The following is a 27,546-nucleotide window of genomic DNA, read 5'->3' as shown; positions in this document are numbered from 1 at the left end:
ACTAAACATTATTTTGCCAGATAACCCCGCAAGTGAAGAATAACTGTCAGTCGGTACTCGGTGACTAGGTGAGTTTGGAGTATATTAACAAAGATGTCCTACTCCTGCTAAATGAGGCATTGAGACAGACTCTCGGAAATCTGCATGTGCAGTGCGTAAAGAAAGGCCTCGATAAAGCTCCTGCAAAGCCGAAGAGCTGTAGAACTATGTGTTTAATAAAGACGAGGGTCATTCAAAAATTAAAGAGACAAATTGGTCTGGGGAAAAAACTGTTAGTAGGGCAAGTTTGGCACTTTTATGGCTTTAAGTTGGCATCACTGGGATGAGCCCTGACCAGCTGATGCATCAACATTGTTTTATATATATATAACCGCGAAAATACATTTCAAGATGGCGAGTCCACCTGAAACGTCCACATTAGTTGAACAACGTTCCGTTATTCGTTTTTTTACTTGCTGAAGGTGAGAAACCAGTGCATATATACTGTATAATGTCTAAAATTTATAGTGAAGGTTGTATGAATCATGCAAATTTTTACAAGTTGGTAGAGCAGTTCAAAAATGGTCGCGACTCAGTGACTGATGAACATCGTCCTGGCCAACCAGTTGCAGTTTCAACTCTCTCATTTGAAAGTTGAATTGATGAGATTATTCGTGCCGACCACCATGTGGTGATAGTTGATAAGGTTCAAGTTAGTTCTGGTACAGTTCATAACATTATCTGTAACAAGCTGAAGTACCACAAAACATGTGCAAGATGGGTCCCAAAAGAGCTAAAGGAACGTTATCAAAGAGAAGGTGAGCACTTCCTCAACAAAATTTTAACTTGCGATGAAACTTGGATGAACTATTATGAGCCATAATCAAAAAGACAAAGCATGGAGTGGAAGCACAACAGCTGTCAAGAAAAGATTCAGAACCCAAGCATCAGCAGGAAAAGTTATGTTGACGGTGTTTTGGGATGCTGAAGGTCCAATTTTTTGTGATTATCTCGAAGAGCAGCGTACAGTAAATTTGCTTTTAAACAAGGGAAGCCAGCCGTGAGAGAGAGACCTCGTGGATCTCAGAGGAGAGGTGAAATTCTCCAGCAAGACAACGCACATTCTCCTATTGCTCAACTTAACCCGTGACACCATCGGCAAAATGGGCTGGGAAGTACTGTTTCGTTCCTGTTACAGTCCTCATTTAGCACCTAGTGATTTCCATTTGTTTGGTGCACTGAAGGAGGCATTACATGGGAAGAGATTGCAAGACAACGTGGATGTGAAAAAGCTTGTGGAAAATTGGTTCAAACATCAAGATAAAGAGTTCTTTGCAGACGGAATAAAAAAGTTTGTAGCGCGTCGGAACAAGTGCATAAATGTTCAAGGGGATTATGTTGAAAAGTAGAAAAAGTACTGTTTTGTAAAAATAAACGCTTTTTTCTCCAGACCAATTTGTCTCTTTAATTATTGAATGACCCTCGTACATTAGCAGAAGTTCAGGAGCAGCTACTGTCTTCAAAACCACAGAGTGATCCAGGGTTTCGGCACATCTCAGGCTTCCTCAAAGATAAATGGATAGATGATGCCATTAGCCAGGCACTCCATATTATAGACAGAGCAGACTATAAATATTGTGCTGCAATTATAATCGACATTGCAGGCACATTCAATTCTATTGTTTCTTGCAGTGTTGAATAGCCTAAGAAGTCTTTGGTTTCCCAAATGCCTTTATTAAAGTTTTGTGGGCTGCTGTAAGAGTCGCACAGTCGAGTGGCTTGCTGAATAGCACAAATTAATAAAAAAGATTACTAGGCATTGTCCTGCTGCAATTGCCTAAATCCGTCGGAATGCACAATGAATATGAATAGATGCAGGTGATCAGACAGGATGCTTACATACGTGTCACCTGTCAGAGTCATATGTAGATGTATCAAGGGTCCCATATCACTCCAACTGTACACGCCCCATATCATTACAGAGCCTCCACAAGCTTGAATAATCTCCTGCTGACATGCAGGGTCCATGGATTCTTGTGGTTGTCTCCATACCCGTACACGCCCATCTGCTCGATACAATTTGAAACAATACTCATCCGATCAGCAACTTGTTTCCAGTCATCAACAGTCCAATGTCGGTATTGAAGGGCCCAGGCGCGGTGTAAAGCTTTTTGCAGTGCAGCCATCAAGGGTACACGAGTGGGCCTTCGGCTCCAAAAGTCCATATCGATGATGTTTCATTGAATGATTCACACGCTGACATTTGTTGATGGCGCAGCACTGAAATTTGCAGCAATTTGCGGAAGGGTTGCACTTCAGTCGCTGTTGGTCCCGTTCTTGCAGGATATTTTTCCGGCCGCAGCGATGTCGCAGATTTGATGTTTCACCGGATTCCTGATATTCATGGTACACTCTTGAAATCGTCGTACGGGAAAATTCCCACTTCATCGCTACCTCGGAGATGCTGTGTCTCGTCGCTCGTGCACCAACTATAACACCACGTTCAAACTCACTTGATAACCTACCATTGTAGCAGCAGTAACCCATCCAACAACTGCGCCAGACGCTTGTTGTCTTACGTAGGCGTTGCGACCGCAACGCTGTATTCTGCCTGTTTACATGCCTATACTAGTTTCTATGGCGCTTCAGTGTATGTACTTATCACAATTTTACATTGTGTAAATTAGTATCTTAATACTGAATCAACAGAGATAAGGGAAAATGTATAATATTATTTAGAGGATTTTCAATATACCTAATGTATTGTACGATCTGTTCTAGATACACATTAAGAAATAAAAAATGGAAATGTCGTGTGGCTAGGGCTTCCCGTCGGGTAGACCGTTCGCCTGGTGCAGGTCTTTCGATTTGACGCCACTTCGGCGACCTGCGCGTCGATGGGGATGAAATGATGATGATTAGGACAACACAACACCCCGTCCCTGAGCGGAGAAAATCTCCGACCCAGCCGGGAATCAAACCCGGGCCCTTAGGATTGACAGTCTGTCACGCTGACCACTTTTTTTTTATTATTATTATTATTATTATTATTGATCGTTGTGTTTGGTCGTTGCGGACGTCGCAAGACATCCTGTTCAAGTTCGGTGGTTGATCCTTCCACTCAGTTTTTTATTACAGAGGCCAACCAGCTCTCTGCCCACTCAGCTACCGGGGCGGACATTAAGAAATAATAAAAGTAAATGTTACACCTGATGGCGACCTGTCTGTCCACCGAGTGGGGACGCTATGCTCGGCGGCCCAGTTAAATGTTATCCGGGAGGAGTAAGCTGTATGTCGGCACGTTAAACAAGACTGTGACACAAGGCACAAAGGAAAAGACATTAGCTGCCTGTGGGAACTGACTTATATCAATGCGACAAGTTGAAAATTTGCTCCATATCGGAATTCGAACGCAGGTCTCCTGCTTACTAGGCAGATGCGTTAACCAGTATGCCATTCAGACACAGTGGTCACCACAACCGCACAGACCATCCCAGCATGCATCCATATTCTCAACTTGTACCACACACTGCTGCTGATATAAATTAATGCCCACTGACAGCTAATGTCTTTAATTTCTGTGTGTCTTGATTCATTGTGGAAGGTCAGACACCATATATACGGATGGCTCTAAGCACTATGGGACTTAACATCTGGAGTCATCAGTCCCCTAGACTTAGAACTACTTAAACCTAACTAACCTAAGGACATCACATACTTCCATGCCCGAGGCAGGATTCGAACCAGCGACCATAGCAGCAGTGCGGTTCCGGACTGAAGCGCCTAGAACCGCTCGGCCACAGCGGCTGGCCTATGTTGGAAATACAAATCATTCATTAAATTTACTGTCTTACTGAAAATTATCTACACTATAGGGAAACAGATGAGAAATGAAGCACTGTAGTTGGACATTTTGGATACGTCTTTCAAAATAGCGAAGCTTGCTGTAGTTGGAGTCACAAATGAAGGCGATCGAGTTTAGTCATGTACGCATCTACGTCACGCATTCTCTGACAGCCAATGAGAGTTCGTGAGTGTTCTTAGCACCCTGCTCTGAATGCCGTAGCCAATGTGAGCATTAAACGTGATCGTAGCGAATTGTTTAGTGAATTTTTATTCCATTTGTTGCGAGTTATCATCGGTGATGGTGTTGCTAAGTGATACATTCCGCATAAACAAGGGAGAGACAAAATTTGCAAGATATACGCATTCTTCAAGCGGAAAGCAAGCGCACGCGCGTACCGCAGCCTTCGCTTGGAATCGTCAACCATGCAATCCTCAATCCTCGTCTGTACCTCGACATGCGCGAACTGCCATCGTTCGTTGATCCTTACTATAGTGGCAGTGTTGCCCTTTCAATTTCTACCATGCGCCTACACAACATTTGAAATGTAGCTACATCAGATTGAAAGCCCCTACAGAAGCGGAAGACTTAATAATAAAGAAGTAAAGATAAATGCTAGCATTGATGGCCTAACAGTTGTTACAGAGCAAACTCAAATACCTTCAACAGTATCGCTCGGAAAAACACTTTGTAATAAATAAATAAAGAATAAGTGAAATGTGCACTACCGTCACATACCTTAGTCTTTTGAATATTCACATCGTTATGATGCGTCCATTACACTTGGAAAGATACACGACATTCTTCTCCAACCATTCCTCCTCTTCTGGATCTGTCATTAATACCATTTACAGTGCTCTTCTTCTTGCCACACTCCTCGAAGTTATTTATTTATTTATTTAGTTTTCTTTCTCTGTAGCTTCTTTTAAGTTTCCCCTCATTACCTTTTCTTCCTTGCTGTTGAAGCCATAGCCAATAGACATGAAGATCATATAGAAAAACCTATCAAACCTTGTTGTGGAGCTGAAGCGTCTAAACTGCCCTATACGAACTGTTTATGCAATTTCATTGTATTTCATACTGTTTGGGTTGCAACAACTTCGTTCAGAATTTAGCCGCTATTTTCTAAATGAGACTACTTTCGGAACTGCTTGTTTTGACCCATAAATCGTGGTCGTCTTCACGATGCCCGACCATAGTTATTTTTCCTTTATCCGCTACAGAGACACTAAATCGGCAATGGCGATTTATAATTTTTTTCAACAAATAAAGCACTTATGTGTGAGAGACCCGCTGTCCATTACCTTTCACATTGTACAGCAGAAAAGCCGACGATACCGCCGACAGTACAGTTCTCACCTGTGCTGGTTGCTGCAGGCAGCGGACCTTACACTCCCCTTTGCTTTGGGGCAAGAGAAAGTGACCAGATTTTACTTATATACTGGACGAGTGACATATCTTAATTTTGATTGACAAAATTAATTTTGGAGTTGTAACTTAAAATGTATTACGCTATAGATGTTCCACTTCTCTCTCACTGATTAGTAAGTGTGATTTGTTAAATTAAGATATCATGGATGAATGACTTTGTGAGGAAGGTTGACTGTGTCTGAAAATACAGAGGGCGGGACGGGGGTGGGGGAGGCGTTTAAAATATTAGCCCGGGGCGGCAAAGTCCCTGGAGCCGGCCTTGCACCTGGTTTCATTCTCTCTTTTCTCTCAGTATCATAAAACACAAACATGGCATCAAACATAAACATTACAGTCACGTAGACTCAACAGATACACTTAAAATACAGCTGTCACACATAGCGATGAAAGGGGACATTGGACACGGGAGAAATAAAACCCTTTCCGATTAGACAGCTGAACCTATCTCTTGTGGTCTCCGGGGTCGGGGATTTTCCCTGCCTCGAGATGACTGGGTGTTTGTGTTGTCCTCATCATTTCATCATCATTCATGAAAGCCGCGAGACTGGACTGAGCAAAGGTTGAGACTTTGTTCGGGCGCTAATAACCGTGCAAACCAAACGTCATTATCATCATCTTGTGGTCTCCACGCCAATAGTGCTTTCTTTGTAGTGCATCTGGTACACGTGTTCAGTTGTTTCATGAGATGCGCAAGATTTCATAAAAAAAGGACGTTTTCCGCACAGAAACAGGTCGTGAACTACCTGCCATTACAAGCAGTTTTCTCAAAGCAACGTACAATACATATAAAAAAAAAATTCGTTAAATTCTAGTAAGAGACAGCATTTCTTATCATCAGTGCCGGCATTTACATTTTATTCGGATTCATCTTGCACTCGTCCACTTGAGGGACAACGTGCCAATTTCCACCTGCAAAATGGAACTTGCGTAAATGAAAGTTGTCCTGCAGGTCTCATTTATTATAAAACTAATTAGTTTTCCGTCTCGTGAAACAGCATTCTATTGCGCTCCCCATTCGCCAGTGTTCTGTACTCTTGGCTGCGCTGAGATGCGATAATTTTAATTCCTACCTCTCTGACAATTGTACAAGATGAAGTGCCTTAATAACGGCGTCGCTTCTCAGACTAAATTTCATTTTATATAAAATTACTGGCATACTTCCTGACATTTGCTGATAAAGTGAGTTCACAGTTTATGTCTTCAGATCTTCGCTTACATCGTATTTGTTGCAACGTCGACTAGTACTAGGCGTATGTTATTTATTATCAGCGTAACAGACTAATTTTAATCCATTTGTGACAGTTTTCGGAATTTTAATTCCGAGAAGCTAAATAACAAAATTTTCCGGTACCGACGTATATAAAAAGGAACTCATCACCAAATGTTGAAAGTAATTTTGATCATGAACGTGTTACGATTGTCACAAGCGCACTACCTTGCGTGAAAAATGGAGCCAGCGCTTTTATTTTGTGCAGTAAGGGGGTTTCGCAGTTGTATAGAAATATTTCAGTTGTAGTATTTGTTCTAATGGTAGGCAATGCTGTACTTATCATCTTTAACCTAAGGTGGCTGCTAAATTAATCTCTGGTATCGATAGCTACTAATTTTTGGCGACTGCCAGTTTCCGGTACGTATTAAAACAACTGACTGACACAAGACGCTATGGCGCGATCAAACGTCATAGCCCGCTGTAGGTAACCATTTCAAACAAATTTCTGGTCAAAATTTTAAGTTGATATGAATATCAAGACTATGCGGTTTCTTCGGCTCTTCGGTGACGCCCGCCATGCGGGTGCTTCTCTTACAAAGTAAGTTGTGTGTAGAAGTATATTTATGATACTAAAGTAGTCAACGGAATTTCCAGAGCCCGCTTTAAGCGCCATATGAAACTTTTACTCTATATGGGCCTCATTACAAAAACGAAGTGCTTTGTAATGCTGTAATATAGCGTGGCACAGCGAACTGCAACCAGCTGCTTCTTCAGTGCTTATCTGATTCATCTTAAGCAGTTCGATCTAGATTCCATTACAGTTGCATGTACCAATTGTAAAGTCACAGAGTGTTCAGAAGGGGCCGTCACACCATTGTATGGACGGGGAAGGACTGATAAAATTCTCCTCCTGCAACTTCCCTTGCGTTCAAAAATTGTAGTAGTGAAGCCATAAGTGTTACCTCAGATCGTTTGGTGATAACTGAGCTTCTTATGTTTCTAGAATAAAATTTCATTGTGTTCTTTCTTCTCGTCCATGTGTGCCCCCAAGTAGTCAGCTTTATGACTCACTGGTGCATGGCCGGCCAGGGTGGCCGAGCGGTTCTAGGCGCTTCAGTCTGGAACCGAGCGACCGCTACGGTCGCAGGTTCGAATCCTGCCTCGGGCATGGATGTGTGTGATGTCTTTAGGTTAGTTAGGTTTAAGTAGTTCTAAGTTCTAGGGGACTGATGACCTCCGAAGTTAAGTCCTATAGTGCTCAGAGCCATTTTTTTTTTTTTTCACTGGTGCATGAATTTTGCATTGTTACAGCCATCTTCTCTTTGCTCTGAGAACATGTATTGTTCATCCTGGGTGTTAATGATGCATTCTGTGGTTCCAAAAGATGTTTCTGTAATCAATGCGTGTATTCTTATTTTTCCTTCCTTTTTAATACCAATTGGCCTTTTTCAATACAGGCAACTCGTTACAACCATTCTTTTATAGAATTTACCAATTTTGTTCTGAGGTTCCCACTTGAAAAATTGAAATTTTCAGCTTGCAGTCAATATCCCGTAGCTTAAATTTTTTAATTGATGAACTTTTTCAACAGCATTTATTACTACAGTTTCCTTGCATAGTATCTCAGAATCTTATGATTAACATGGCTTTGGTTTTTAGATAGCCTATAGAAATTTAGAATTTATGTGTTAGAATAAAGTTATGCAACTCTTAACACCCTCGTTGTAAAATTACTTCCTTGTATGAGGTAGCAAACTGATCATCGGTAAACATATAAACCCCCACCAAGTGAACAATAATTCAAGTTAGTGTGTCAGGTCCATGAGACCGGAGACATAACCCTCAGACATTCGCGAGATTCTCATACTATCCCTAAGTCAGAAAGAGAATATAACTACAACCAGCTTGACAGGTCATGTATTCAAGTTACTGACCGGAATTATACAGAGTGGAGAAAAATAAGCTGATAGTAAGATTAGAGCAGTGTAGCCTGCATTTAACCGAGCAAATATTTCCGCAGAGCTATAAGTCTCAAATAGAACCTTATGGAACTGTCAGACAAACAGCGATGAGCACATGGAAGTGTGTACATTTAAACTAACTTTCCCCAAATAACATTTGCTATAGTAAAGAACACTTTTCAAATTAAAGTATCTGAAGACAAATGGTTTAGCTGAACAGTCTAAGCCAGGCAAACATTAAATCCTCTCCATAGCTGATTGTGTTGGATGCTAGTTCCCTGTGATGATTACTAGGTAAAGCTTTACTGTTAAATCAGCTGTGGTACAATTACCATAATGCCATTAATTAATTAAGCTGCAGCCGTACTGCAGAAACACCTCTGTAACGAGATAGTCGACACGTGGTACTGTAAGGTGCAAAATCTTGTATCTGTCTGTCTGTCTATATCTTATTCTGTCTATACATAATACATTAAAGTCTCGTATTACACTTTCTTTCTTTATGTTCGGGCTAATTTCAGGAACTACTGTAGGGATTTCGATCCGGTTTTGACTGACTGATCGACTGATTCACATGGAAGGTTTGTGCGTACAGTTTATGAAGATTTCGTGCAAACCATGATGAATTAAGTCCTCCACTGCTGTGAAAACTATGCCATTGCCTGCCGGCCGGTGTGGCCGTGCGGTTCAAGGCGCTTCAGTCTGGAACCGCGTGACCGCTACGGTCGCAGGTTCGAATCCTGCCTCGGGCATGGATGTGTGTGATGTCCTTAGGTTAGTTAGGTTTAAGTAGTTCTAAGTTCTAGGGGACTGATGACCACAGATGTTAAGTCCCATAGTGCTCAGAGCCTTTGAGCCTATGCCATTGCCACCTACCGATACGCTGCTGCAACTCCAGGGAGCAGAGAAGCTTGACCGGATATTCATCTCGGGTCTGGAGGTCTATCGGTGAAGTGTGTGCCTGGAAGCCGAAATGTCTTGGGATCGAAATCCAAGCTAACCACGGATTTTTCAATAATCTTTTTACCTAGCATTCACCTCTCAGTGACGTGGATGTTTTCCAGAAACGAAACGTGGTTCAGATTCCACGTTGAACTGTATGTCTCCTTTGGCCACTTGGATAGCTGATTAGAGATACACAAGTCGCCGACGTGGCGGCCAATACAAATACTTGCTCCAGGTCATTGAGTCACACGAAATTATCATTATCACAATCTATACATATATTCTCCTTCCATACAAGTTATAATTTAATGTCTCCCATCGCCTTTTCGTGCCTGTCTGTTAAGGCTAATCTCAGGAGCTACTGTAGGTATTTTGATATCATGTTGGACTGGCAAGCTCTCAGGAGGCAAAATGTCAGCTGTTCCATGCTTAATTGGCTTTGGAGCGACATATGGCGCCAGTGACGGAGCTGCGAGCTACCGCATGTTCTGTGACTGGCATCGCCGGCGCTCACAGCCTTACATGTATGCCCCGAAAAAATGATTTTTATCACAAAGTGGGAAACCAGGTGCCTCACTCTTCATCCAGCCTTCTTCACCAAACATATTCGCGCTTGTTTCACACATAGTTTTCTAAACCCTTTTACCTCGTCTCTGTTTATAATTAAACCTTCATACTCAGCACCGTCCTCTCACTGCCACTGTCTATTATGTCTCTCTCTCACTGTCTGCTTTTTCTGCTGTTGATTTACAGTATATGCCATGGCCAGTGCCTCCTCTCTCACTTACACTGTCGCCTTTTGCCGTTCTTTCTCATTGCCACTGTCTCACCATGGCAGCTAAAAAATGCACGTTTCCCTATACCTACGTGTTAAAGTTCGCCGGTCTGGATCCAGACACCCCCCCCCCCCCCCCGACCTCCACCAAGCTTATGTATGGTCTCCTCTCATCTCTCTTTTTCGCTTCCATTGTCTCCTCTCGCTTTTCTCCCACTGCTTCTATATCCATCCATTACTCTTTCTCTTTTACTGCCACTGTCTCTCACTGAGCATCAATATCTCCTCTATTTGGCCCTGCATACCACTGTCTTTATCCATCTCTTTCTCTTGCGATGTCACTTTCTCTCTCCCACCATCACTGTTTCCTCTCTCTTTCTCTCGCACTCTGTGCGGCTGGTCCCGGCGGAGGTTCGAGTCCTCCCTAGGGCATGGGTGCCTGTGTTCGTCCTTAGGATAATTTAGGTTAAGTAGTGTGTAAACTTAGGGACTGATGACCTTAGCAGTTAAGTCCCATAAGATTTCACACACATTTGAACTTTTTTTTTTTTCTCTCGCACTGGCGCCCTCTCTCTTCCACCAAAAAGCGCGAATACGTTCGCATGCCAAAAATTTTGGTGAGGAAGGAGGAATGAGGACTGAGACAGATGGTTCCCCATCTATCTGTCAGAGTCTTTAATGTGGAACGACAGGGTGACGGACGAAAAAGTTGCTCAAATTCAGGATTTTTTTCCTCCGTACTGGAAAGTAGTGGACAAATGGGGTTTGCTGCAATGAATAAAACATACAATGAAGTTTTTATTGGCATTTGTTATTGAAAAATATTAATATCTTCACTGTGTAATTGTGATTTTCCCGAGGCAGCTCTGAAAGGAGGTAGACCTACGTTTGTCACTGGAACTCCGGTTGTGGTTATCTGAAACATGAAATTATAATTCATCGTAGGGATTTGAAAAAAAAAGTTTTTGGCGAAATTATAAATATTTGAAAAATTATCGTTTTTGAACCCCTCTTTTTGGCCGAAAAAGTACTGAGTATCAAATAAAAATATCGGCTACGATGAACTGAAGAGAATTCAGTTTGCTTTAAGGGAGACCAAAAATCATTAAAATGGGATGAAAATCGTAGCGTGGGCGACGACAACCATGCCGGAAAACATGGTTTTGAGAAAAACGCGTTTAATGTTTGACGAGTATTTATTGTATAAATTAAAGGGACAAAGCATGAAACTTACGGGATAACATGGATGCCTGGTCCATAATAACTATCTCCCCGCTAGTGGATGGCAGCTTTTCCTACTTTGATCTGATAAGCCCTCATTTTCTTCGTCAGAGCTCTTTTCGTCGCTGGGCGCATGGCCGCTGGCGTCTCTGTCTTCACGGAATCGGCGCATTTCATCGCCGATTTCGATTTCAAATGTATTTGCCACGTACGTTAATACAGTGTGGCCTACACTGCATTAAAGCACACACATACGGCCAAATATGAAGCAATGTTGACAATTTAGCTTCGATTGGTTGTTGTTTTCGGAGCGTATTTCCAAATGAGGCTATTGAAATTTACGTTGACATTTTGAGTAAAACCGCCCAAACAGCGTCCAGCAAATCAGGTTTACTCAAATCGATATAAATTGGAGTGATAGCATCGGTAACGATTTGCGTCAATGGCGTTTTGTGTTTATGACTTTCCAATTCACCGTTTGCTTCAGCGCGCTGCTAAGTGCACCAGGGTTGCTCACCAGAGGACAGAAGTGATGCTGAAGATTATCATCCGACGAACTTTTCTTAAATAATGTGGCCCAAACGGTATTATACATATTTTCAGCAGAGTCGATGTTATCACGAATAGCTTTGTCATAATACATTGACTGAGCATCTACCAGCGGTCCAACATGAGAAAAGTGAAAGTCTGGTGTGTGTTCGAGACATTGGTGAACATTTGCACCATTAGGACCAGCCCTAAACAGCTCACGGACGCAATAGAGGGAGCGTGAGCGTGGAACAAATACTCTTAACGGCGAGGCGTGCTCTGCACGTTCGGCTTCAATCTCTCACTGAAACGTTACTTTTTGGAGATCGCACGTAATATTTTGGGGAATAATTCTTCAATGTATATACATTCGAATTACGTAATAAAAAAAATTTCGCGTTTTTTCGACCGTCACCCTGTTATTCCCCCTTAAGGAGGACGCACAGTAGTGTGTGCTGCTTCTATAAAACGAATTCTATAGGTCAGTAAAGTTTTGGCAGTTTATTTGTATACTTCGACAGATTTATATACTTTGACTCATGTAAACAACAAATAAGTACGCTTATTTCAAGGTTAACACAGAATCGTTTGCTTTACATTTTTCTGGATACTTTGCTCATCGATAGCAATTCAGCGAAAACGCGCGGATTGTGACTTTTATCTTAAAAGAGTAAAAATGTTATTAGAAGTGTTTTACTGCATTGCAGTCTTTCCAGTTTTATGTAAGTTTTGGCAGTCATTTTAAGTTTTTTTAATCGTGTTAAGACCTTCTGAGCCCATTTTTTTTGTGACTGCAGTATCGTTTTGGACATATTTGTATAGAGGTGAAGTGTCCATTACACAGAGACAGTGCATCATAAAGTTTTATTGGTGAAAAAATGTTGACTAAAAACATCGTTTGGTGACTTCAAAATCCTTGCTACGACTGTAGATCTCTCGCCATGTGTTCACTACACCAGTTAAAACTACACACATCAGGCCGGACATTACATGTATATCCTACGTGAACAAGTACGGTAACTTTGAACCTGTGGATCTCGGCAACGGATAATAATATCGAAAATAGTTTCGAAGTTCTCCGAGAACATTATCTTAAGAACATAAGGTAAAAATTTCGACTATCTGCCATGAGTAGAAATTATAGAAGTGGCCATCCCTACAACTCGTACTTTTCATAACCAAAAATCGAATTTTTTCGGGATTTTATAAGGAACTGCCCATGAACAAATGGTGCTTTTGTAAGCCGCCTAAGGTCCACACGTAATGCAAAAGAACTAACCGATTTGCTCAATTTACCTGGGCTGGAGAATGTGTGTATTGTTTAAATTGTGGCCCTGTACTGTAGGACGGCTACGGTAGGCTCGTTCTTCCAATAGGTATACAAATGGTCACCAGACCAAGGGCTATCAAAAACACTTGACCCCGCATCTCTGTGATGAATAGAAGACGAGATATGACCCCGTGGAAAGTCACATTTTTGCGCGCGGCTTTTTGGAACATACTCGTAACTTGCAGTGTCGTGCAAAAGCGACAGATGGCAGTGCCTTTGATGCCCGGCTCGCTTTTTTAGGTGGATAAGTCGTATGGAAATGGTGATATTCAGTTATCTAAGGTTTCTTCTCTGAATTTTAATCATAACTACGCAGTGGGCCGTAAACGAAATTACCGCTGCGCCAGACGAATTGTCCGGCCATAGGTAAGTATAGATCCGTGCGAAGCCAGAGCGGATGGCTAGTTATTAATAATGAAAGCTAAACGCCACATATTGTAATTGTTGCTAATGTCCTGAGAGCATGAGTGAGAAGTTATTCTACAAAGTCCAGTAGATCAGTAATTGTTAACGAAGATAATGGTAAAAAAGAGAACAGAAATTAATTTTAAAGGGTATTTTCCATTAGAATTACATTTTGTTGTAGCAAATGTTCGAAAGTCCTGCCTTCAACATCACTACGCAGTTGACAAAATCTGAGAAATGATTGGCGCGCCCTCTTGAAAATTCCTGGCATTTTGTGGATGAGTGTCACGGTCAGCGGTACTAATCCGAACTACAGTTATTTGGAACATTTTACTCAATTCTATCTCCTTTACTCTATCATTACTATGAGAAAAAGAGATTTTATTTTGTTTATAGTATGATGAAAAAAAATAGATTTGTACAACATTTGAGGGCAAATGTGTACAATCACAAGCTCGTAAAATCTTACATCTCCAGATCTAGTTCCCTGTGCATTTGACGCGTGGCGAACATTCATTATCGTGCCTGTGTACGCTTAAAGAGGACAGTCTGTGACTACGTGGTGGACTGACTGTAAGGAAGCACCACAGTTACAATTTGCAGAACTAGCCTATTCCCACTTGTGCATTAGGTAACATCTGCATTGTCCGGTTCGAATCCGGTTCATGATCTTCCAGTGAAGTCTGCTGATATTCAACTCCGCATCGTTGACTACAGATGACTGCTCGCACTGGATCTTCTATGAATGATTATCGCCGAAAGAGGACCCACCAACATTGTTTGCTGTGCGCCACGACGGTTTTCGTGCTTCTGCTTGTGCAATATCTCGGTGAATAGGTTGCTGAAGATTCTTATGTATGTTTTTCCTGACCTGCAGGGGAGCTTCAGATTTTCTTAGAGCTGGAAGTGGGATATTGCTGACAACGGGAAGCCACTGGGGTTTTGTACTCCGAATTCCACGTCTGTCTTCTTAGCGCGACCGCTGTTGGTCCAGGTCGAATAGCAGTATTCACCAACAGAATATATTAGGGCTAAGGCTATGATTGTTCTTAAAACATGAGCATTATCTGCCCATGATGAACCAGAGAGAGAGAGAGAGAGAGAGAGAGAGAAGGCCTTCAAATGAAGTTACAGCATGGCTAAACAAGAAAAAGTATTCTGTTCGTATATTCGTATATGCTCATTAACCACTCGTACAAAGTATTTGATTATCCAGACTCAAGGAATGAAAATTAATGTGAGCTGTATAGCAAATGTGGCCGAGCGGTTCTAGGCGCGCTTCAGTCTGGAACCGCGTGACCGCTACGACCGCAGGTTCGAATCCTGCCTCGGGCATGGATGTGTGTGATGTCCTTAGATTAGTTAGGTTTAAGCAGTTTAATTCTAGGGGACTGATGACCTCAGATGTTAAGTCCCATAGTGCTCAGAGCCATTTGAACCATTTGTATAGCAAATAACAATGTTCTTTGTAAAGCAACTGATAAGTGTTAGTCTCTTGTAAAAGAAGCCTCTGTTGTTAGATATCGAGTAACTACTTTATTTGAAAACTACCACTGTATTCTTGTTAATATTTAGTTACTAGTAGGAAATAAACGCTATCATTTCATATAACTGACGGAGCAGCAGTTTTTTCCCGGTAATTTACAGAGTACATTTAGCTGGCGTTAAGTACAGTAACAGTTTATTGTTAAGTACAGTAACAGATTATTGTTAATACGGTATACAGCTTCGCTTTTGACTCGTTCTTCATCTGTAGAAGTTGTTCTTGATGCGATCCACTGAACATAATGAATGGTTGAATGACGGGCAGGAAAATAAAATCACTGTTCTCTTCAAGGAGTCATCTGCAGTTAACGACATCAAGACCATTAATCAGAAGTACATTCCTCAATCGGCTTAATTCGAAAGAGTTCGAGTAAACATTGTATTGCGTCGGAAGACGTCGTGTAAACGTCGTACTGCGTCACAAACAACCTGCCGTTGCAGTCGGCCATTGCAGTACATTAGGAACCACAGCGCCGTTCATAATCGTTACTATTATTAATTTCGTATTTTTATGGAATCTGGTGACGCTGTATAATGAAGGTGGAGTTGCACCGCTCATTCCCCGCTACAATGTGTATGCTGCATGGAGCTTCCTTCTTCTGCTTTCCACAGCCTCTGTAGAATCAACCAAAAAGACTTGGCTGAATTAAATGACGAAAGCGATATCGTAGTGACGTTACTGCAACTCAAAGTACATCGTCAGTTCCCGTGGTTTCAAAAAAGGCTTTGTGAAATAGAGTCGTTCTGAATCGGATTATCAGCAGTTGAAGACATATGATTAGTGTCGAATTTTCAGCACACACGAATCCATTAGGCCGACTGATCGTGTAACTTCTCAGCTCGATCATGCAGCAACTACAGTATCTCAGGAATAGATACAATAACGGAGTAAAACTTTAAAAGAGCAAGGTATTCGCTAATACTAAATACACGTGATCACACTTTCATCCTGCCACCGTTCTGGAACACTCTACGGAAAGAAAATCACCACATCCGTCTGCTGTCGTGGGGCCCTCAATACGTACATGTCCTGGTCTCCACAAGAACTGCTCTTGGCCGTTTAAAGATTTCCTTTCTAGAGGTCGTCTGCAGCGTTTCGCCTTGACGTCCCGGCACGCGACAGACTTATACATGAACGTCGCGAATGGAAGGACAACTGCTTGCGCTCTCGGATGAACTGCGCTGCAATCTCGGAGCGTGTGGTCACAGCAGTGACTGTGCCGTAAGGGAAACAACAAGAATCGCGACCGATGTGTGAACACCATACATCGCAGTAGCTACGCATTACAATCTGCTCCAGGGTCTCTTGTGATGAGCACTGTGGCTCCATTTCATGTCATTACTGAGTGGCACTCTCAACGCAGTTACACGGCATAAAAATGTAGGTGTCCACATAGGTCGTCACAACAAAAAGTATCTACCAGATGTGAATACTACACTGCCATTAAAAGTTCTCGAACTGGTCACCGACTGCATACATTTGGGATTTACTGAATAGACGTTTTCTCCTCTGTCACACTTCGATCATTGCGCCGTGCTGCCTGTCTCTTATCTTGCCTCTGAAAGTAGATAGGGGCCGTTACACTTTTGGATTCTCACATCTTTAAATGCGAAAATTTTAGGTAAGATTTTACCGTGACTGTTATTGGCATCGAATGAAACAACACGTTTACTGTGACGAGTCACTGTTTATTTATCTCAGCAACGCGTTTCGAAGATTTAAAACTGCATCATCAAGTAAATTGACGTTTATTGCTATGACATATGTGTGCATTGTGCTACGATGTTTGGAGGAACTTGCATCATCAGGTAAATTGACGTTTATTGCTATGACATATGTGTGCATTGTGCTACGATGTTTGGAGGAACCTGCACTTCAAAAATGGTTCAAATGGCTCTGGGCACTATGGAACTTAACTTCTGAGGTCATCAGTCCCCTAGAACTTAGAACTACTTAAACCTAACTAACCTAAGGGCATCACACACATCTATGCTCGAGGCAGGATTCGAACCTGCGATCGCAGCCACACCGGCCGGCGAACTTGCACTGTCTAGTGGAGAAAAAAACACTATTTCAGAACATGGTTTCTTTTTTACTAAAACCTAAACGTATAAATGTATATCTGACGGTAAAAATAAAGCAAGTAAAATAGAATACCTCCAGTGGTCACATGTTTCTTTCACAATGTTGTGATGTGTTACGACAGTGAAAGGCACTGTGACCACTGGAGGTATTCTGTTTTACTTACCTTAATTTCACCTTTATATACGCGTTTAGTTTTTAGTCAAAAGGCCCAAAACCATGTTCTGAAATAGTGTTTTGTCTCTCCACTAGACAGTGCCACAAGTTCTTCCAAAAATCATAACGCAACACACATATGTCATACTAACAAATGTAAATCCATCTGATGACGGAGGTTTAAACCTTAGATCGTCGCAGATGTAAATATACAGTGACTGGTAACAGTACCTGTAAATTTGTTGTCTGATTCGATTCTCACATATTCCAATGTGATAATGTTACTGCGATATCCCTCCCGCTTCTCCGTCGCTGTGATATGTGGTACTGTCCTATATCTGCATCTGTACTCCCTGAGCCACCATGTGGAGTATGGCAGAGGGTACTTACTGTACCAGTGTTATTCCCGCCCCCCTTTTCCTAATGCACTTGCTGGTGGTACGGGGGAAGAAAGCTGTCGGCACCCCTCTGAAGAGACCGAATTTATTTAAGTTTAGCGTCGAGATCATTATGTGAAACGTATGTTGGAGTTAATAGTATGTTTCTAAACTCGTTTTGAAACTTGGGCTCTGGAAATATTGTGTCTTCGCAATGCGCAACGCCACTCTTCTACCGTTCCTCCGTGCAGTTTGTTGTGCGTATCTGTGTTACTCTCATGCCGACTAAACAAACGAGTAACAACTCGTGGAGCTCTTCTCCGTATCTTTTATATTTCTTCAGTTAAATCAGCTTGGTAAGTGTCTCATAATGACAAAAAGTGCACAAGAATAGGTTGAATGACTGTTTAATAAGCGATCCCTTCCTTGCATGACTCCAACATCTGCTTCCCCACGGCTAATTTATGTGGCCTACATCTGTATCAGTACTCTGCAAGCCAACTGACGGTCTGTGGCGGAGGGTACCTTTTGTAATACTAATTGATCCCCCCTTCTCTGTTGCATTCGCGAATGGCGCTTGAGTAGAATTGTTTCGGTAACCCTTTGTAATAGCTCTAATTTCTCCGTTTGATCATTCCGCGAGGCGTATTTTGGAGGAAGTAATATATTGTCCCACTCTTCCTGGAGAGTACTCTCTCAAAACTTCAGTAATAATCCTCTCTCTGATGCACACCGCTTCTCTTGTTAGACTCTGCTGCTGGAGTTTGTTGAGCTTCTCTGCAACTCTCTCGCGACAACTAAACGATCCCGTGAAGAAAGGCGCCGCTCTTCGTTGGATCCTCTCTGTCTCTTCCATAAGTATTGCCTGGTAAGAGTCCCATATTGATGAAAATATTCAAGAATCGGTCGAACAAGCGCCCTGTAAACCACTTCTTTAGTGGTTCTTCCCATATATCTCAGTCTGGCATCTGCTTCTCCTGTTATTTATTTTATGCGGTCACTCCACTTAAGGTCGCTCCGGATGCATACTCCTATGTATTTTAAGGTAGTTACCGTTTTCAGCAATTTACCATTAATAGTGTAATTGTACAGTAGTGGATTTCTTTGCCTATGTTTGCGCAGTAGGTCAGTCCCTGGACCATTCTTCAATCATCTGTAGGTTCTGCAAACTGTTACTGTCTTCCGGTGTTACCATCTCCCTATAGGCAACCGCATGATCTGCGAACAGCTTTAAAGAGCTTCCGAAACATTCTTCTAGATCTTTTATAAACAGTGTAAACAGTAAAGGTCCTATCACACTTTCTTGGGGTTCTCCCGAAATTACATTTACATCTGTCGATTTTGTTCCGTAAGAGCGACGTGTTGAGTTCTATGTGTAAGCAAATCTTGAATCCAGTGGCAGATCTGGTCCGATACTCGGTAGCTCGTATGTTTTCCGCTAAACTATAGTGCGAGACAGTGTCAAATGCCTGCCTAAAGTCGAGGAACACGGCATCAACCTGAACACCGATATCTACAGCTCTTTGGGTCTCATGGACGAACAGAGCGAGCTGAGTTTCGCAACTTCTTTCCAACTTACATCGCTCCCTGATTGATAAGTGGGTATACGAATGTGCCTGTCAACCACTGTATATCGTTTATACTTTGGAAATGTGCCACGACAACAGTTATGAACAAGTAGGATTCATCCCAGTCCCCATAAATTAGTAGTAATTAGGGAAAATTTTAAACAGTTGGCATGTAAATGTCGTCGCTACAATAAAACTGTCCTCATGAGTCATCGTTACGCAGCAGACACAGCGGGGCGGCAGCTTCTGTGGGAGTGAAAGAAAACTGCCGTGATAACAAAACTTTGTCTAATGTCTTCAAAGCATTATTTACTGCACCAACAGTGTTGGAGAGTCGTTGGCCATTTGACCCATTTCAAACTCGGGTAAAATATGCCAACAGGATAAAAGTTCTTCCTTCTAATGATCGTAAATGATAACAAAAAATTCTAATCCCTATGACGAGTACCAATGACCAATATTTGCTGTGATACACTCCAAGAAATAGATGATGATTTTGGTACCGTGGGGCGCTCAACGGCGTGGTTATCAGCGCCCGTCAAATTCCCAATCTTTCCACTGTCTGGTCTCGCCATTTCCCCGATTGACGACGAAATGGTGAGACAACACAAACACTCAGTCTCCAGTCGGAGAAAATCCTCGACCCGGCTAGGAATCGAACCCGGGACCCTGTGGTCTAAAGGCAGCAACGCTATACTACGAGCTGGAAAGAGTGATGCCATTGAGAACTATGTGCAGAAGTCTCTGCTGTGGCGATCTGCACTCGGCGCAACAAAATATTTGCATAAGTGTCACCGCGGTCCGCACATGAGTGTGCGTTCATGCTGGGAACGTCCACATGTTCATGACATAGGAAACAAAAGGATAGTGGGTCTCCTAGCTTTGACTCTGATGGGTATTGGAATCTAATCGATCTTGATGCCACCATAACACATTTCGCGTTTCTATCTTCTTTAATTAACTCTTGAACGGTATTTGCGAAGAACGCTGCCCGAAACTCATGGCGGCCAATATGAAAGTCGAGTAGAGCAAACAAAAATTTCATTGGACTGTGTTCAGTTATTAACAGAGGTTTTGGTGGTAACGTAATTTCTCGTGTGTGTGTGTTTCAATGGCACCAAGAGAGTTTTGAAGAACAAAAGGAGGCCGAAGACTGCAACCAGCCCTGTCTACTTCCGATGGTAGAAAAAATACACACTCAAACAAAAAATATCTGGAAAAACATATGCGTTGACGTTAAACAGTACTATTACTAAAAGAACCACATATGCTGCAAAGTACCGCGAAACGTAAGTATTTTAGTGTGACCTAGAATACTGCCCTGGGAGAACCCATATCGACACAAATTAAAAGAAATAATGAGTAAGTCCCATTTTCCGAAATCAAAGATGTACCGCCGATAAAATGCGTGCTTCAGAATCAAATGATTAATCAGGAAACAGAAAGAATATTATGGCTTAAGTCCCATCGACGACGCGTTTATTAGAGACTGTGCACAATTCGGGATTAGGGAAGGAAGGGAAAGGAAATAGGCCATATCCTTTGCAAGGAATTGTTCCTGCATTTGCCGTAAGAGATTTACTTAAACGACAGAAATCTGAATCTGGATGATAGGGCGGATATTTGAATCACTGTCCTTTCAAGTGCAAGTCCAATGTCTTAACCACAGCACCATCTTGTTTGACGGTTAATCAGAAGTACTACATTGTCATTCTAATAAATTTAAGAAAACAAGAAAGAGAAGATAAACACCGAATTTGTGGTCGAAGAAATAAAGAAACATAAATGAGAACAATGCTCTTCTTTTTTGTAGGTAAGTGCATTGCAGCACTCAAGCATCGTCCTTATCCACCAAATGTCGGACCATGCGACTTAAGCCTTTCCAGAAAGTTTGGCACAGAGTCGAAGCTGCATGGAACAGCATACCCGTACCCATCACCCAAGCTCAGTTCGGCTCGATGTCCAGTTGGATTGAGTCATTGTTGCTGACAGAGGTGTCAGCACTGTGTATTAACTTTTACAACCTGTAAACATCATATGACCTATAAATTTAGTAGAGTAACTAAAATTTCGGTACTTGCTACTCCTCCTGGAGCTGCAATTTTAATGGCCTGCGGGTTAGATAACCCAATCGCTATTTCCCGTAGATATTGTCATCCTCCAAATTGCATTGGACTGTGCGAAAATAGAGGTGTGGCATGTTCGTTACATTTGTTCAGATGATATACCTTGGTGTTTAGCTATGAGGTTTCAGTCCATAACAAGTTTTTGTAGCTGTCACACTTGATGTCTCTGACAGTCCACCTGATAGTCTTACTGCTGCTCGGATCTCTGTGCGAAGGCGGTGACGGAATGGTTAAGCTACCGGACTTGCAAGTAAGGACAAGCGGGGTTCATATTGCAGTCCGACCTACCAGATTTATGTTTTACATGGTTTTCTTAAATCGTTTAAGGCAACTGCCAGTGCTGGTAAGTGGTAGTAAGTTCCTATGGGACCAAACAGCTGAGGTCATAGACCCCTAAGATCTCACGGTTACCCCGCGCGGCTTAAAGGCAACTGCCGTGGAGGTTCCTGCCAAAAGAACTCTACCGATTTCCTTCGCTATTCTTGTCTAACAGAAGCATAGTTTCCATCTTTCAAGACATCCTCATTAATTAATCTTCCTTCCTTTTTACGGATCATCGTACATAATTATTGTCTCGCCTATAACAGTGTAACTGAGAAACACACATTAGCGCTTTCTCTCAAGCTTTCACGTTGTTTTGCTGATTTCTAAGATCCCTTAACATAGAGATGTGACAGTATATTTGATTTCTTTTTGTGGGATCAAGGAAACTTACGTCCTCGACGTTTTATGTTTGTTTACGTGATGTCATAAACTGCTCAAAACAAGTTTTTGCACCACTACACATGCACGAACCTTTGTGGGCTTCGATCAGCCGTGAAATGGAACGGAGGAATAAGCCTTAAGGGAAAAAAAAACAAAAAAAACAAAAAACCAACTTTACTACAAAATAAAAACAAGACAGTGACCAGAATGAAATCAGCCTGATAGAAAGTGTACGTCTTTCCGCACCTGTGAAATCGGAAAGTATTGCTGCCTAACATTTAATACCGTGTTACTCCAGTCCGTGCAGTATAATATGTTCCCATCCTCTTCGCCTGACCTATTCTTCGAAAGCGAGCTTGCAAAACTCATTCACTGTGTGAGCTAAGTTTCTACAACGACGCCCTGCAAGTCTAAACTGGTCCCAAGAATGCTCAGTCCAGTTCATACGAGCAGATACTACTGCCTTTTGAAAGAAGGGCTCGTCACCGAAATGTTGCTGTAGTGCTGAAAAATAGATTGGACAATCCTGTACAAGTGCTACACAGTGCACAAACTAGCCTCGATAACGATGAGAGGTGTGATACATTGATATGTAACACCAGCCCGAAATAAGACAGTCACCTTCCAGCTGAAGGCGTGGGACTTCGTCCCTAAGACGTGCGGTGATACCTGACTGCCTCCACATTCTTCTACCACAATTATCGAGCGTCAGACTAATTGTACACTTGACAGTGACGAGGACCAAAACGACATTGATCCACTTTCCCCTCTTGCCATTGCCTTGTCCACCTTCTTCAGACGCAACGGTGCTGCAATAGTGTCGTTCCTAGTGAAAGCATAGAGGTCAAATCAGTCGCGTGGAGACGGTTGTGTACTGTCCGCGTCGGCACAGCACTTCCAGTTGCCTGCAAACAGGCAACGCGCAGTTGTTTACATTCTCGTCGGGGTACCTGCGAACAGGCGCGGACCCAGAGTTCAGTTCTATGGGAGGCCACAATGTTTTCCCGATTTAGGGTGATTTTGTAAATACACTGGTGTCCAAAATTAAAGAAACAAACGGAAATTTTGTAAGGTTGTGTTTATTTTGCCACAAAACAGTGTAAACAGTAATAGTAAACTCGAAACACTGTAAAGAATACACAATGTAAACAGCTGCGATATACATAAAAATGTTCTTCGTTTTTTCCAACTTAAAGGATTTGCACACACATTCTGACAACTGGTTAATTTGCTCAGTATGGGGTGGACCACCTCTGGCAGCAATGCAGGCCTGACAACGACGGGGCATGCTGTGAATGATGTAATCAATTTCTTGTTGAGGCAATAAAGCCAATTCTTCCTAGAGGTGTGCTCGCAAGTCTTGGAGAGTGATTGGTGGATGTCGAAGTGATGCAACCCGTCTTCCTAGTGCACCCTAGACAACCCTTCCGTTTCCAAGAAAACATCAACCGCTCTTGTCATGTGAGGTCGATCATTGTCGTCCACGTCGCAATAACTGCACATGAGATCCCATGATCTCGTCACGATAGCTGACTGCAATAAACCTTGTCGATTCGCCCATACAAGTTCATGAAGTGGTGTTCATGTGGTCAACATAATCCCTGCCCATAGCATTGGGGTCCTCCTCGATATCGGTCTCTTTCCATAATGTTTGGATCGCGAAATCGTGTTCCGCGTTCCCTCCAGGTGTGAATGCGTCGAGAATCACAATCGGGACTCATCTGTGAAGGGAACATTGCCCCACTGTTCGACTACCCAAGTGGCATGTTGACGACTCTAGTCTAGACGTTCCCTTCTGTGAAGATGCATCAGAGGTACACATATAGCAGGTCTCCGATAATAAAGGAAACTCTGCCGAAGCCTTCTGGACAACGTTTGTCTCGATACAACACGTCAGATGCCAGATGGCGTGCAGTGCTAAGACGGTACCATCGTGCCCTTACATCCAAATAACGGTCCTCTCTTTCTGATATCATATGCGTTCGGCCCTGCCCTGGTCTTTGGGGTACTGTTTCAGTCTCTATAAATTGTTGCCACATCCGAGAAACAACAGAACGATTCACATCAAGCCATCGGGAGTCATCAGTTTGCGACTTCCTGCTTGCACTCTTCTTATGACCCTCCACTGCGGGAAGTCTGGTAGACGTCTTCTTTGTGCCATACTGCACCGTCGGCGACTGTATACACAGTGATTGTGGATGTGGAACTACCCGGAAAACAGTATCCCATTCGATAGGTGGCCCAACGTCATCGTTGACGTTGTTGTCCGCTGACCTGAATACCATTTTGCGTGCAGAAGACGACCGTACGAACATCTGTTAACAGTCTGTATGATTACACGGTGAATTAGACACAAGACGGGGAAACAGCGGTTCGTTGCTTTAATTTTGGACATCAGTGTACGTTTCATCTTCGGCATCTCTGTTGCAGCGAGGAGGAGAAAGGAGTATGTGAAAGTCGCCTATAACCCCTCCAGAGTTTCCTTTGTTATTCAGTATATAAGCTACTTCCACCACTGATTATTTGTGTCTCCAGTGATTGTCCCTCCTGCCCCCTCAAAAATATTGAAATGCTTCACTTACCTAGGATTTTAATAAAAACAACAATAAATATACAGGGTGTTACAAAAAGGTACGGCCAAACTTTCAGGAAACGTTCCTCACACACAAAGAAAGAAAACTTTTACTTTCCATGTTAGAGCTCATTTTATTACTTCTCTTCAAATCACATTAATCATGGAATGGAAACACACAGCAAAGAACGTACCAGCGTGACTTCAAACACTTTGTTACAGGAAATGTTCAAAATGTCCTCCGTTAGCGAGGATACATGCATCCACCCTCCGTCGCATGGAATCCCTGATGCGCTGATGCAGCCCTGAAGAATGGCGTATTGTATCACAGCCGTCCACAATACGAGCACGAAGAGTCTCTACATTTGGTACTGGGGTTGCGTAGACAAGAGCTTTCAAATGCCCCCATAAATGAAAGTCAGGAGGGTTGAGGTCAGGAGAGCGTGGAGGCCATGGAATTGGTCCGCCTCTACCAATCCATCGGTCACCGAATCTGTTGTTGAGAAGCGTACAAACACTTCGACTGAAATGTGCCGATCAATACCGATACAAACGTACCGCGCCACGGCTATTGCCCCGTGCTAATCCATACATCAAATGGGCATCTGCCAACTCCGCATTTGCAAACATTGCACTGACTGCAAAACCACGTTCGTGATGAACACTGACCTGTTGATGCTGCGTACTGATGTGCTTGATGCTAGTACTGTAGAGCAATGAGTCGCATGTCAACACAAGCACCGAAGTCATTACCTTCCTTCAATTGGGCCAACTGGCGGTGAATCGAGGAAGTACAGTACATACTGACGAAACTAAAATGAGCTCTAACCATGGAAATTAAGCGTTTCCTGACACATGTCCAATTAACATCTTTTCTTTATTTGTGTGTGAGGAATGTTTCCTGAAAGTTTGGCCGTACCTTTTTGTAACACCCTGTATAAATATTTTAATGTAACAATAATAATAAAAAATTAATAATGTGTTTACACCAGTGCGTAGTCCATCGCTATGGCATGACTTCAAAGACATCTTAGTTTAGAGAAATACACTCTACGGCAGAAAAAAAAACCATGCTCAACGAAGGAATTATCTGAATGCGACGAAAATCACATGTATAGACAAACAAATCATTACGACTGAGTAACTGACAAACAAATGATTGCAGCTGGGTGATTTATTCAAGAGGATGAGCTTCAGAGATTGAGCAAGTCACCAACCCTTTAGTCCATCTCTGACGCTTATGGAAGCAGTTATTGGGCTTGGCATTGATTGTCAGAGTTGTTGCATGTCCTCGTGATGGGCTTGTGTTAAATTCTGTCGAGTTGGCGTGTTAGATCTTGAAACTTCGAGCTGATTTGAGGGCCCTGCCCATAATGCTCCAGTTGAAGAGAGATACGGCGACCTTGCTGGCCGAGGTAGAGTTCAGTAAGCACGGAGACCAGCAGAAGAAATTCTCGCCGTGTGAGGGCGGGCATTATCTTGCAGGATGGCTTACCATTAAGGGCAACAAAATGGAGCGTAGAGTATCGTACAGCTGTGCTGTAAGGGTGCAGCGAATAACAACCGAAGGGGTCCTGCTATGGAATGAGGATAACAAGACCATCACTCCTAACTGTTGTGCCGTACGGAGGGCGACAGTCAGATCGGTATCCCACCACTGTGCGGGGCGTCTCCAGATACGACTTCGCTGGTCATAGGGACTCATTTCGTAGCTGTCTGCCCCGATAGCTGAGTGGTCAGCGTTACGGACTGCCGTCCTAAGGGGCCCGGGTTCGATTCCCGGCTGGGTCGGGGATTTTCTCCGTTCAGGGACTGGGTGTTGTGTTGCCTTCATCATCATTTCATCCCCATCCGGCGCGCAGATCGCCCAATGTGGCGTCGAATGTAATAAGACCTGCACCAAGGCTGCGGGACCTGCCTCGTAAGGGACCTCCCGGCCAATGACGCCAAACGCTCATTTCCATTTAGAAGCTTGAATTCTACTTCAGTCAATAAGATTCCAAGCCTAGGACGTGTCTTGAGAGGCCATTGATAACGGTGGGATACCAACCTGAGCGTCGCCTACCATGCAGCCCATCGCCCAGGAGTGATGCTCTGGATACCATTTCTTTTCATAGCACGACTCCTTTGGTTGTCATCCGCGGCACCCTTCCAGCACGGCGTTACGTCGACGATATTCTACGCCTCATTTTGTTGCCCTTCGTGGCAAGCCATCCTGGGTGTACATTTCGGCAAGATATGCCTGCCCGCACTTGATGAGAATTTTCATGCCTGGTAAATTCTACCTTGGCCAGCCACGTCGCCGGCTCTCTCCTAAATTGAGAACGTTTGGAACATTATGGGCAGGGCCCTCCAACCATCTGGGGATTTTAACGATCTTATGGGCCATTTGGACAGAATTTGGCACAATATTCAAAAATGGTTCAAATGGCTCTGAGTACTATGGGACTCAACATCTGAGGTCATAAGTCCCCTAGAACTTAGAACTACTTAAACCTAACTAACCTAAGGACATCACACACACCCATGCCCGAGGCAGGATTCGAACCTGCGACCGAAGCAGTCCCGCGGTTCCGGACTGCAGCGCCAGAACCGCTAGACCACCGCGGCCGGCTGGCACAATATTTCTCAGGAGGACATCCATCACGCTATCGATGAATGGCAAGCCAACTAACTGCTTAAATTAGTGCCAGAGGTGGACCAATGCGTTATTGACTTGTTAAATTTGTGAAACTCTTTCTCCTGACATCTTCTGATTTCCGTCCCACTCGTACAATTCCTTCGT

At 43.0% G+C, this 27,546-nt stretch overlaps 1 protein-coding gene across 1 annotated transcript in view; it reads left to right on the top strand.

The window, feature by feature from the left end:
* The first annotated feature begins 756 nt into the window (after window positions 1-756).
* Window positions 757-27,546, top strand: part of LOC126176107 (ATPase inhibitor mai-1, mitochondrial-like) — a 93,271-nt gene continuing 66,481 nt past the window's right edge. The window contains exon 1 of the mRNA XM_049923282.1: window positions 757-797. Coding sequence (XP_049779239.1) covers window positions 757-797 — 41 coding nt within the window. The remainder of the gene's footprint in view (window positions 798-27,546) is intronic.

Source organism: Schistocerca cancellata, chromosome 1 (genome assembly GCF_023864275.1).
Source record: "Schistocerca cancellata isolate TAMUIC-IGC-003103 chromosome 1, iqSchCanc2.1, whole genome shotgun sequence".
Taxonomy (NCBI): domain Eukaryota; kingdom Metazoa; phylum Arthropoda; class Insecta; order Orthoptera; family Acrididae; genus Schistocerca; species Schistocerca cancellata.
Note: the sequence above shows the minus strand (reverse complement) of the source record. Positions and strands in the feature narration are given on the sequence as shown.